Genomic DNA, 13626 nt, shown 5'->3' on the forward strand with positions numbered 1-13626 from the left:
CTCCACACTCAACGTGGACTTTTGCAATATCAGGGGAATTCACTCCAACTTAAACGCCATCCACCACCACCTTGAGACGGCGAAGCCGGCCTTGTGTTTCCTTACGGAGACGCAGATATCTCGACCTAGCGATACGTCATATTTAACGTACCCCGGGTACAAAATTGAGCACAATTTTTTGCCTCATGCCGGGGTATGTGTGTACGTTAGGGAGGATATCTGCTGTCGCCGTCTCGGCAATTTTGAGGGTAGGGACCTGTCCACTCTCTGGCTCCGCGTAGATTTAGAGGACCGCGTCCGCATCTATGCGTGTGTCTACAGGTCCCATAGTGGTAACGCAGAAACCGATCATCTCATGGGCTGCGTTCAAGCGGCAATTGACGACGTGCTTGCACAGATCCCCTCCGCTGAAATCGTAGTCTTAGGTGATTTCAACGGACACAATGCCGAATGGCTTGGATCACGTACCACAGACTACGCAGGGCGATCTGTGCATAATTTTGCATTGGCGTACGATCTGTCCCAATTGGTTGAGTCGCCAACGCGGCTCCGGGATGTGGATAGCCACATGCCGTCCTTATTAGATCTTCTGCTGACTACACATCCCGATGGTTACCAGGTCATTGTCGACGCCCTTCTCGGAACGTCCGACCATTGCCTGGTCAGGAGTGTAGTGCCTATACGACGCCCACGTCGCAGACCACCAGCGACCCGCCGCGTTTGGCACTACAACTCAGCAGATTGGGATAGGATGCGTTCCTTTTTTGCATCCTACCCTTGGAGCAGGGTTTGTTTCCCTTCGGATGATCCTAGTGCCTGCGCCGTTGCAGTAGCCGATGTGATACTACAGGGCATGGATATTTTTATACCAAGCTCTGTAGTACCGATCGGTGGCAGATCACAGCCCTGGTTCGATGCGTCAGTTAAAGCAGCATCTGACTGCAAAAAACAGGCGTATCGAACATGGGTTGCGGCGCTGGGCACAAAGGATCCGAACTGCATAGTTCTAAAGAGGAAATACAACCGTGCTTCCAGATTTTTTAAGCGGCAAATCGCCCGTGCAAAGTCAAAACACGTCGTCAAAATCGGCGAGCAGCTTTCCAGTTACCCGACCGGAACACGCAAGTTCTGGTCGTTGTCGAAAGCTGCTCTTGGTAACTTCAGCCAGCCGTCCATGCCGCCGTTGCACATGAGGAATGACACCCTGGCCCATACGGCAAAAGAGAAAGCCGATCTCCTGTGCGCTCTTTTCGCCTCCAACTCGACTCTTGACGACAACGGATAAACACCGCCGACCATCCCGCGGTGTCAGAGCTCTATGCCTGAAGTACAGTTCAGACAGAAAACTGTTAAGCAAGCTCTGTTTTCGTTGGACGTCAGGAAGTCGAGCGGGCTGGATGGCATTTCTCCAATCGTGCTTAGAACGTGTGCCCCTGAGTTGACGCCGGTGCTAACGCGTTTATTCCGGCACTCTTATTCCAAAGGCGTAGTCCCTGACTCATGGAAGTCAGCCCTTGTCCATCCGATCCAAAAAAAAGGAGACAGTTCGGATCTGGCAAACTACAGGCCTATTGCTATTACCTCCCTGCTCTCCAAAATCATGGAGAGCATAATTAGCCGTCAGCTCTTGGTATACCTAGAGGGTCACCAGTTGATCAACGACCGACAATACGGGTTTCGCCATGGTCGGTCGGCAGGTGATCTTCTGGTATACCTAACACATAGATGGGCTGCGGCTATTGAAATCAAGGGGGAAGGCCTGGCAGTTAGCCTGGATATAGCGAAGGCCTTTGATCGTGTATGGCATAAGGCGCTCCTCTCTAAACTTCCATCATTTGGGCTTCCCGAGAGCTTGTGCAAGTGGACCTCCAGCTTCCTCACTGGGCGCAGCATACAGGTCGTTGTCGACGGACATTGCTCGAACCCGAAGCCCGTGAATGTTGGAGTGCCCCAAGGCTGTGTGCTATCTCCTACGCTGTTTCTTCTGCATATCAATGATATGTTGGACACCTCCAACATTCATTGCTATGCAGATGACAGCACTGGTGATGCCGTATACACGGGCCATGCACGTCTCTCTCGGGAAATCGTCGACCAGTGCCGGGAGAAACTTGTGTCTTCTATCGAGTCCTCTCTTGAGCAGGTCGCGGAATGGGGTAAATTGAACCTTGTCCAATTTAACCCCCAGAAGACTCAAGTTTGCGCGTTTACCACTAAAAAAACCCCATTTGTCGCATCACCGCTCTTCGACAACACTTCCCTAAAAGCCTCGCCTAGTAGCGGAATACTGGGTCTCGAAATCTCGAGCGATTGCCAATTCCGTGGCCATCTGGAGGGCAAAGCCAAATTGGCTTCAAAGAAACTGGGCGTCATTAATAGAGCACGGCAATACTTCAAGCTGGCCCACATTCTAGCGCTGTACAAAGCGCAGGTCCGGCCACACATGGAGTATTGCTGTCATCTCTGGTCTGGCTCACCCCAGTATCAGCTCAATCCATTTGACCGCGTGCAACGCAGAGCAGCGCGAATTTTCGGGGACCCAGTACTCTGTGAACGGCTGGATCACTTGGCGTTGCGTAGAGACGTCGCTTCATTGTGTGTCTTCTACCGAATTTATCACGGGGAGTGTTCCGAAGAGCTGTTTTACCTAATTCCTGCCGCCGAATTCCATCTTCGCACGACACGCCACAAGTTAGGATATCATCCTCACCATCTGGATGTGTGGCGGTCCTCCACAGTGCGGTTTACAAGGAGCTTTCTTCCACGTACTAGAAAGCTGTGGAATGAACTTTCTTGTGCGGTGTTTCCGGGACGATACGACATGGGTACCTTCAAAAAAAGCACGTACACCTTCCTTAAAGGCCGGCAACGCTCCTGTGATTCCTCTGGTGTTGCAAGAGAGTATGGGCGGCGGTGATCACTTAACAACAGGTGACCCGTACGCTCGTTTGTCCTGCTCTTCCATAAAAAAAAAGACAATCATTGAAATTATAGGATGAATGTTGATTTTTCTGAGATAAACTTTTTAATCTAAAATAATAAATAATAAATCTTTTGTGTACGATAGCGCAATAACAGAATATTGTATTTAACCACATAAATACTATATAGTACTCTCCTGAGAACTAAAAAAAACGTGCGAAATTATTCCCTAACCATTCCAAAATATTAAAAAATGCACAAGGTTAATGTTGAAGTTTTCACTTATGCCGGTACTCCCGTTATACTGTTATTTTTTTTTTGTATCTGTTGAGTGTAGTATTTACGTGTACTAAGAGTTCATTCATCAAGAGTACTAAAACTTAACGTGTTTTCAAATTGTATTATTATTCATACAGTCAATCTATAAATATTTTGTATATAAATTACGTAACCAAAACTTCAATAATAAGTATACAGGAAGGGTACTAACAAACACATTAATTTTATATTTACGTATCACTACCTTGGCGTGGCTTTACAAACTAAGCTGATCCACATCGCATTAATAAAGTTTTCCACAGTCAAAACAGGTCAAAGGGATCATATAATATCGTGTCTGGCTTACCCCTGGCTTAGCCTTAAAAGCCACAGCTCCGGTATTGAAAAACATTCATAATTTTCTCTACAAAATCTTCAAAAGATCTGTTATATAGATCACCTAATGAATGGTAGCCAAAAAAATTTTTGTGCTTAGATGCATCGAGGGCAATGCACTTTCTATTGCATAATAGTCATCTCATAACTGTATCATAATTTTGATTTCATTTATATATAGTACTTATTTTCTAGTATATCGACTAGGTATACTTATATAGTAATGATTATTATTAGTACTGATCTAATTTTATTCAATTTATTTTCTTTTAAACTAGATTAAAAATACTTCGAATAATGTGCATTGAATGGCGATCTTATTGTATAGATATAATAATAGATTGTGTGGATTATTAAGTATTGATGAGAAAATCCTTACTCATTATGAGGAATGTCTTCTAGCTGGTTCGCCAGCGCGGCGGCTAGCATCACTAGGAGAAGCAGCGTCCGTCGGGACATGGCGGCTACAGTGTACTATCAGAGCGCGGGCCGCATGTCACCAGGTCACCACACAGTGCTACATGGAACAACAACACCGTAATAACCACTGAGTCATGGAGAGTGCACGTAGCGCGCGGGGACTGGGGCGTAGCGGAGTGTCGCGCGCGAATCACACCCGCCCGCCGCTCGTAGCACCCCGCCCCCCGCCCGCGTCCCGTCGCACTGACGCTGCGCGCGAATCATACGCCCAATAACGCAACCTTATTATTAAGATTTATTTGATCGTACTCCGAGTTGAGGGTCACTGGCGACTATGACCTTACCCCGGACACAATTAAACTACCCCGCCATAGGGCCCCGATCACTCACGATGATTTATGTACTTTTTAAAACTTATACCGGGTATATTTCGTAGAGGCAAGCCGAGGGGTGAAATCGGAAATTAGTGGTCGAAGCTACAGGCTTTTGGCCACCATTCCGCGACGCACATGCGTGGGCTCGCCGCCAGGAAATCCTTTATTGATTCCCGCGCTTGTGCTTTTCTAAGGAATGTCGCAGGCGTTGTTGCCGCCAAAATTCATCCGCCCTCCATTATAATACTAAATGTGAAGATAATTGTATGGGGTTGTGATTGCTTCCAATCAGGGTCGTCACAGATAGGTGAGGGATAATAACGACCTTTGATTTATTCTCTCTTTACTTCAGATATATGTATTATAACTTATCATATTTATATGTTATATCTCAATATATTAAATAGATATCTTATATCTTTAAGCGAGCAATTCTTGTATATATATATTATATTCTGAATCTCGGAAACGGCTGCGACGATTTTAATGAAATTTAGTATACAAGTAGTTTCGGGGGCGAGAAATCGACCTAGCTAGGTTTTAAAAAATGTTGTTTAATCCGTGTTTTAATGAGAAACAGCTACAATAACATTAGAATACAGTGGTTACTTTCGCCACTATATACAAGACTATAATAGCTCTGAGGGGTGTTCCGGAAAGCAGAAGACCCCGGTTCGAACCCAGATGTCCTATTAGTAGTTTTTTGATGTTTTGTATATTCTAAAAAATCCGAGCAAGGCTCTGTCGTTCAGATATTATTAATAATTAGAGGTCAGTAATATAGTGGTATTCTAGTGTTTAATACTTGACAACTTAGCCAAGTTAATAAAAAAAATATAGAAATTGACCATGATTTATTTTAATGTAAATTAAACAATGTAATATTTACAGATAAAATATTATTTTTTTATAATACAATTAATTTACATTTTTGTTACGTTTTATATTTTGTAGTCACAGTTAATACTAGTAACATTTATATTTTATTGTCATAAGTACATTTTTATACCGTCCGTCCAATAATCCGGTATTTTAATTTGATATTTTGTTTTATTATTATTTTTTTGTATTACGTTCGTGAATGGTATATAATTAAGTTTAATTTGGACAACAAATTTAATTTAAAAGTGGCAATTTTAGTTTTACAGTAATATTTTGGTATAATATTGTTATACCGCGCATAGATGGATTCCAATCAAATAATATTACAAAACCAATTCTGAGCGTCTGTTTGCACTTAAATTGATTTCATAATCTGTAATTTTGTAAATTAAGAAAAGAAAAAAACATTCTCTATGAATACTGTATTTCATTATAGGTGTATTGAAATGCAAATTTTGTAGAATTAAAAACAAGAAGAAAAAAATTGACATCATTTAAAAATCCGTTTATTTTCTAGTTTTTTGACAATACGTCATATTTTATATAAAATGATCAGACCACAAGTATAATGTTGCCTTATAAGATAGGTTACTTGTGCGTTACATTATTCACCTTAATTACAATATTTACAGAGTCTAACTATACTGCATACAGATAAATTAAATAAACTAACTAATAAGTACTTTGCGCATAGTCACAACGCTTCGACGACGAAAAAATGAGGTAAGGTTTGTTTTGACCATAGACAAAGAATGGAGCAATACCAATACAAAACTAACCAATCCGAAAAAAAAAACCAAGCGTCAACAATATTATTAGAGCGCTTTCGAAGTACGTCCGATCCGAATACCATCTGAACCCGTGAAACCACCCGATGTAGTCGTAAAACTATTTCTAAGGTTGACGGAAAAAAATCGGATGACGGAAGCCGGATCTTTTGCGTAAACTACCATAGATCGGTTTCAGATCGGACGTAGAGCAAAAGCGCTCTGTCTCTTTTCTTAAATAATTACTGTCTCCTAGAACTGTAGTGTACATAGACAAAGAAAAAGCGTATGAGGTGGGAATCCTAACTAAATCCTAGAAAGAGACAAATAATGGCCGCATCTCCACATTATTTCCCTCGTTTTTTCCTGTCATTTGTTCAAAACTCACTCCAGTATTGACGTCCTTGGGTTTTACACTTTTCTTTTTTAATTTCGATGAGGTATGATAAGAATTGACTTCATATAAATAATGCCTAGTTAAAAATAGCATTGTTCGAATTAATATATTTAAGATGCTGTTACATAAAACACTGGGCCATTTTGAAAACAAAATGGCGGGGTTGTTATAAATCAGAATATGCATGTGTATCTATTTTCAATGGGTAAATATACAAGATATTGAGACTGAAATAAATAATTTTGTGTATCAAAACATGTTGTATTCGATTCAAATAATTTTTATGTGTTAATTAAAAGCCATTCAAATCCAGTCTTTACTCGTCATGAGCTTTAACATCAAACTACAGCTAAAACATTTACATACATGTATTAAAATATCTTAGTAATCTCATAAATAAATGCCTTAAGTAATATACACCTAAATTAATTTGTACAATAAATCCGACTCACTGATTACACTTTTAAAAATTAATTAATTAATTGACAGATAATAAATAATAATAACGATAAATTAAAGTAGCACAGTCTTTACATGTGTAACAATGTCTTCAGATAGGAACACACAAGAGTGATAAACAAAATGAAGCACTCCGTACAAGTGACTTGTTGACGCTATTTTAAATATTAAAGTATTTCAATATTTAATTTTACTTAGATTATTTAACCAAATAGAGACCCCAGGCGCATAAGCAATTAATTAAATATATAGTTTGTTTTACTCGAGCCACGGAGTTAAGTAGAGGCACCTTTTATAGTACTGAGAGAATACTTATAGTTCTATTGAATTGAATTTACATTGATTTGATGTATTATATAAAGGGGATTGATTCCTCTCCCTAATAACTTTATTATGAACAGTATTATCCCGTGACGTTTGATTTAATAATACCTATATACAAATTGCGGAAGAGCAACATTTTCACTTCTTATACCTAACATTGCTTATGCTTCTCATTCTATGCAAACAAAAATTTAAAGAATGCTACTAAAATAGACATTTTTTGCATTTAAAATATCTATATATATAAAAGAGATTTCCACGTAAATAGTCACTCATCACGATATCTCTGGAACCATTAGAGCTAAAGACGGTCAGCTAAGAACGGATTTTACGAAATTCCAAGTTTTTTTTTAATTATGAACAGAACAACGTCTGTCGGGTCAGCTAGTATGTTTATAAATGAACAATAACGCAAACAAATTACGATCCAAGCTGTTTATGTATCTTTTACTATTACAATAATTATTTTTTATACGCGCCTTACAATGGCGTCTCCATTTGGATATATACTCTGTCATACTTTTAACTATGCAGACACTTCGTATTTAACATCTAGTCTTACCTTACATGGCCAGTAAAGCCACTAAAAGTAGAATTTCTTACATTACAAGAGTGTACTATTCGTTAAAAGATAAACGAAGATTTCACTGTCTCATGCTAATCTTGTAAATTTTTATTAAAATTTATTGCATATTAAAATATAGGTCGACAGACTACATTATAATTTAAATAAATTAAAGTATATAATTTTAGAAAGACTGCATAGAACATACAACCTATGTAGTATCTATTGTTATGCGTATACCTTGAAAGAAAATAGATTTATAAAATAATGTTACGGTTCCTTAACCAACAATGCAAGTCCATTTGTCGAATGATTCTTCAATTTGGCAACTAGAGTACACTCTAGTCATATTTCTCGGAGCACGATATTACTCTAGGCACGAATATAGCCTCAACTTACACGAAATCCTAAAATAAAATCTCGTAATACTTGCCTTAAGGCATAACGCTAACATAAATGGATTTAAAAACACGTTTAAACTAATCTCAACTAAAAAGTAACTCCATTACTTTAGGTAAAGATGCCGATTTCGTTTAATAGTTAATTTCACACAGCACTGTCAAAATGTGTCTACAAATTTATAACACTATCTTTAATAAATATAAAGTTCTTGTTTATTTAAATAGCTTCGTCTATATCTCTTTAATATATAGAACGTTCTAATTCTAATCTCACTCGATTATCGATAATTTTCGTTTCAATGTCTCGATGAATCGCTCTCGTGGCCAGAATCTCTTCCGTTCTCTCTCGGTGAAGCTCTATGATCCCTTTCGTCTCTGTATCTGTCTCGCCTGTCCCGGGAACGATCACGGTCTCTGTCCCGTTCTCTATCCCTGTCTCTTTCTCGGTCGCGATCCCTGTCCCTGTCTCTTTCTCTGTCATCATCACGATCTCTACGCCGATCGTAATAATGATACGATCTACGTGATTTTCTATCGCCCGGCGTTACAACCTCAACTTTGATGTTAGCTGTTGCAGTAACCTGTGGACAAATAATACATTAATGACTAAATAATTATACTTCTCTTTCATATGAATGTCAATCGTTACATTTTAATTATTATATGACGCAAAAGCTATTATATGGTTCATATATAAACTCTGAATTATGTTTTCTTAGTAAAATTATTAATGGAAGATTTTAGCTCTTAATCATCTTTTATAATATGTCAGTTATCGCATATAGTAAGCAATTAATTCTCTCATCAATAAATTGCCACCGATGGCGTATTTATTTATTTCGGGCAGTGGCGTTTGCAAAGCGTTTGGGAAGCTATTCGCAAATTCTCATGCATGTAGATGCTTTACTGCCCTTATATAAGTGAAAATTAGTTTGTACTTTGTAGCTTTCTTGGAATTGAACGTATTTACCCTATATATACGTATACCACTGGGTTAAATAGCTTTTGTACCTAGTCATTATCTTACTCACATATTTAATTTAACAGCTTCGAAATTGTTCTTTGTAATTACGCTACAAATGTAAGAGTTACAAATAATCCTTACCTTCGTCGTAATAGAACCGGCGTGCGACGATTTCGAAGTGGGTGTAGATCTGCCAGACGCGGAATCGCTGCCATTGTACGTGGTGGTTTCCACCACCACCTCAGGCTGCACAACGATCGACTGCATGGAAGACTGGACAGAGTGCGCGGAGCTGTGCCAGCTGGAAGGTTCCTCGGTGATGGTGGTGAGTGATGGAGCGCTCGCTCGTGGGGCAGACTTGTTGGTGCGGCTCGACTTGTCTCCGCCGCTCGAGCTGTGGCTGGACTTGCGAGGGTGCACCGGTGATGACTTCGATGATGGTGTTGATAGCCGCTCTGGATGCTCCAATGGCCGTACCTATAGAAATTAATGTTTAATTACTTTTTAAGATAACTTTAAGTAGCAACAATAAATTTCGGTGGATGAAATGCTTCAAAACCTAATGCTCACGGCAAATAACAGCCAATCATAATCAAGTGAGCCCAGTTGATGAGTCAGATAATAAATATTTTTTATTAATTTTTCAAGTATTTTTGATTTAACATGATTTATTACTCTAAGTAACATTTTGTAACTACAGTACTATTTACAATTGAAATAGAACTATATCTCTATGGTACATTTTTTGCAATGTAGGTACTTAAAAAAAAAATACAAGTCAAAAGTGGCTCAAAGTTCATAAAGATTATATAAATTTCGAACTGTGACAATAAAATAATTCAATCGAAAATAATAGTCTTGCGTAACGTAATGTAACGTTCTTCAGTAGTTATTTATTCAAGTATTTTTTAATGAAAAAAAAAAACTTTTGAACGTCTTTATACAAATGTTCCTAACGCTCGAGTTCCACATCGCTCATAACTTTTTGTTATAATTTTACTTTGTATAATGAATCCAAGAGTGATCTGAGATCACTTTAAAAATAACAAATTGTTTAGACCTTAAATACTCTAATAGACATATGTATGTTACCTCAGCGGCCGGTCCAAGTATGGAGAGTATTATCGGGAAGAATAGCAGTCCATCCATCAATCCGAGCACCACCATTGTCAGCAGCAGTCGCAGAAACAGCCGGGCCACAAAGCCGAAGTCACTGGCGGCCAACATGGAAGCTGCGAGGGCAGCAGCCACCGCCCCGTGGACCACTGGAGCCAGAACGCTCTCCAGGGCCAGGGAAGCCCGACGTCGCTTACATCCAATAGATGTCACGAACGCCTAGTAAAATATAATAAAATATTACAAAAAGGGTTTCTATTATTTCTATGAAACTTTTTCAAGTGATTCGTTATTCAAGACTAGCCGATTGCCCCGACTCCGCTCAGGCTGAATTTGATAAAATAACAAGCCTTAGATAATTTATACGTCTAGAGAGTCACTTTATGTTTAAAATAGAGGGTAGTTCTAAAGTCAATTTTTTTTAAAGCTGTCATAGTCTATCTAGACGTATAAATGATCTAATGCGAAAGCATATAATACACTTTTTAACAGCATAGTGTTGAAAACCTAGTTTTTAAGCATAACTCTTAATCATACATTTTTTGTAAGGATCTAAAAAGATAGTGATATTTAAACAATGTCTACCATAAGCAGTTTGTGAGAGGCCGTTGACATGCGGAGGTACAGACTGCAGGGTCTTAGTAAGTGTTTCCATTAGTTACCTGGCTCATACAGAACCCAATTAAAAGATTTTTATTGAAAAATGACAATTAAATTTACCCGGTCTTTCGTAGGATTAACATAAAATCCGGTTAAGTCAAAAATAGGAATAAGATGTAACGCTTAAATGTTCATGAATTTAGTATTTAGTAATAAGTATTTATTAATGTAATGGAGAGGAGTATGGCAGGTTATAAACTGCAGGATAAGATAAGAAACACTGACCTAAGGAAAATTACGAAACTAACCGACATACTCAAACGAATCGACCAACAAAAGTGGATATGGGCAGGGCACACGATGCGAGATAAAGTGCGGAAATGGAGCAAAAGACTTACATAATGGTACCCAAGAGATAACAAAAATAAACGAGGAAGACAGCACACAAGGTGGGAAGACGAAATAAAATTCACAGCAGGACCTAAGTGGAGAAGAGTTGCCCAAAACAGAAAAGAGTGGAAATCGTTGGAAGACAATTTATAGTTTATACTTTATAGCTTAAGATTATTGGTTTTTAAAATGTTAATTGTTTTAGTTCGTAATATAATGGCTTTATTATTCATTAATGTATTCTCACCAAACATAGATGCAGCGTAAAGTGAACTCCACGCCCGATCGCCAGCACCAGAAGTACCGCAGGCATGGCAGATAGCTTGACCCCCAGTAGAGCCATAGCACCTACCAACTGTAGCACCAGGGCTCCCAGAGACACAGTCACCAGCAAGGCTGCCCAGGCGTTCAGTACCGCTATCATAACACACTGGAAACAAATGACAAATTTAATTGGGGAATCTAAAAATATTCAAACTTTATTCTTTTTTATTAGTTAACTGTATTGGGGTTTAAAAGATTTTATGGATATTTTAAAAACTTAGGTGACAACCTCTAGTTTGATATTCACAGTACATAAGAAAGCCATTGCCAGTGGAACATATCTTGTCGACACTATAATTAAAAATGAATTATTTTATTGTAATAATTACAGCAAAAGGGTTAAATAATGTATGACACCTGACGGCTTTCAAAACGGTTAAAAAAGGACACTAGAAATTAACGATACACTTGGCGTTGCAAGAGGAACGGTTTTACAGGATCTTTTCCTTGTGCGGTGTTTCCGCGACGATACGACATCGATACCTTCAAAACACGTACACCTTTCTAAAAGGCTGGCAACACTCCTCTGATTCCAATGCAAGAGCAAAGAAAATGTGAGCTGCGGTGATCACTTAACATCAGATGACCTATACTTGCTTATTCTCCATTAAAAAAAAGACAAGACTCACCAGAAATACAGCTACAAGAGCACAAGCCAGTGCCAGCAACAGTGACGTCCTCAAGTACAAATACTGCTCCCAAAACAAGAATGGTATTCCAGACGGGAAGTTCGGTAATCCTTTCGCTTCATACTTCAAACACAAGTCCCGTACAGACATTATCAATGTCTTAATACTATCTGTATCACTCAATCCGGACAAGTAAAATGGAAGTTGTGTATATATCAAGGGAGATGATTTCTTTATCTCTAAATGTACATCTTCCGGTGAATGAATCCATCTTTGCGGTTGCGGTTTAAGATTTCCTTGTGAAGCTCCGTACGCTAATGCATCATTGGTAGCCCATGCTGATAAATAATTATAAAAGGCCTTTGGATTGATTATCCCTTCTTTATCAACTAATCGATGTCCTGAGTTTATTAAGGATTTATCTATCGGATTGTCCACATGCCCAGTTTGCACCATTAGTTTGTAAGCAAGAATGCCTTCATCGCTAGCATTACCACACCAATATTCCTGAGTGATACAGCCGTTCGCAACTTCTTTGTCGAAAGCTACCTGTAAATCTAAAAGCCAATCTCGGAAGAGACTTAACCAGAATTTGGGAAGTCCGCCATTATCGTTCTTGATAATATTGGGTATTCTAACAAATTGTTCGTGATATTCGTATAGTAAGTTCTGATTCGTTGGATATTCAAAATCTCCCTTGGTAACTGCGTACATGTTGTAAAAACCAAAGTATTTCTCTTGGCGACTGAGGAATTCATGTTCGCCGGTGTTCTCAGGTACAATGTCGGTCAGATCAAGTCCATCCTTTACTTTAGTAGCTCCCCAGACACTCGCCAGAATGACCGCAATAAGGGCTAACATTGATGTTACCTAAAAAAAACAAAAATCTTAGTACTCTTTACGTATTAATTTTCGAGTAGTTAGCGTTTCTTGTATTTGTATGTATATTTATAGTAGTATAAATGATTAATCAATAAATTTCGATTTTTAACGACCCACCGTCTACAGAAATATTTGTGTAGTACGAATTACATGATTCATAATAGTTTACAAATTTTATTTGTACCAAAACTCATGGCCGATGTGGGACTCGATTGCTCTTACCAACTGAGCCAACCGTCTGAGTGACGCATCGACCCAAATTTTGGTATATCTTGTTCACTCTCATGTTGCATAATGGTGTGTTGAATTATTTAAATTGGTAATCGAAAAAAAAATAGGTCAGAGGCGTTTTATTATTGTGATGACTGTGGCTGATACTACAATAAAATGGAAGATTAAAAAAAAGATTATTATTAAGCTTATTGAAAACTCTTAGCCACTTAACTGATGGGATTTATTTTACAAGTATTGAATGAGACTGAGTCGTTACGATCTATGATGTAACGCTTGTTCGGTTAAAGTCGGCTCGTGACTTGTGTATCGGTATAGCGCTAAT

At 38.7% G+C, this 13626-nt stretch overlaps 2 protein-coding genes across 3 annotated transcripts in view; both read right to left on the bottom strand.

The window, feature by feature from the left end:
- The window catches only part of LOC126966572 (voltage-dependent calcium channel subunit alpha-2/delta-3), a 126826-nt gene extending 122668 nt beyond the window's left edge, over window positions 1-4158 (bottom strand). For both annotated transcript variants that reach the window (XM_050810699.1, XM_050810700.1), the window contains exon 1: window positions 3956-4158. In XM_050810699.1, the coding sequence (XP_050666656.1) occupies window positions 3956-4035 (80 nt within the window). In that variant the 5' untranslated portion in view covers window positions 4036-4158. The remainder of the gene's footprint in view (window positions 1-3955) is intronic.
- A 1051-nt stretch (window positions 4159-5209) lies between these two features.
- LOC126966571 (protein patched) overlaps window positions 5210-13626 on the bottom strand; it is a 37777-nt gene continuing 29360 nt past the window's right edge. The window contains exons 12-16 of the mRNA XM_050810698.1: window positions 12189-13058; window positions 11483-11665; window positions 10222-10464; window positions 9271-9606; window positions 5210-8746 (exon numbers count right to left, since the gene is read on the bottom strand). Coding sequence (XP_050666655.1) covers window positions 8462-8746; window positions 9271-9606; window positions 10222-10464; window positions 11483-11665; window positions 12189-13058 — 1917 coding nt within the window. The 3' untranslated portion in view covers window positions 5210-8461. The remainder of the gene's footprint in view (window positions 8747-9270; window positions 9607-10221; window positions 10465-11482; window positions 11666-12188; window positions 13059-13626) is intronic.

Source organism: Leptidea sinapis, chromosome 10 (assembly GCF_905404315.1).
Source record: "Leptidea sinapis chromosome 10, ilLepSina1.1, whole genome shotgun sequence".
Taxonomy (NCBI): Eukaryota; Metazoa; Arthropoda; class Insecta; order Lepidoptera; family Pieridae; genus Leptidea; species Leptidea sinapis.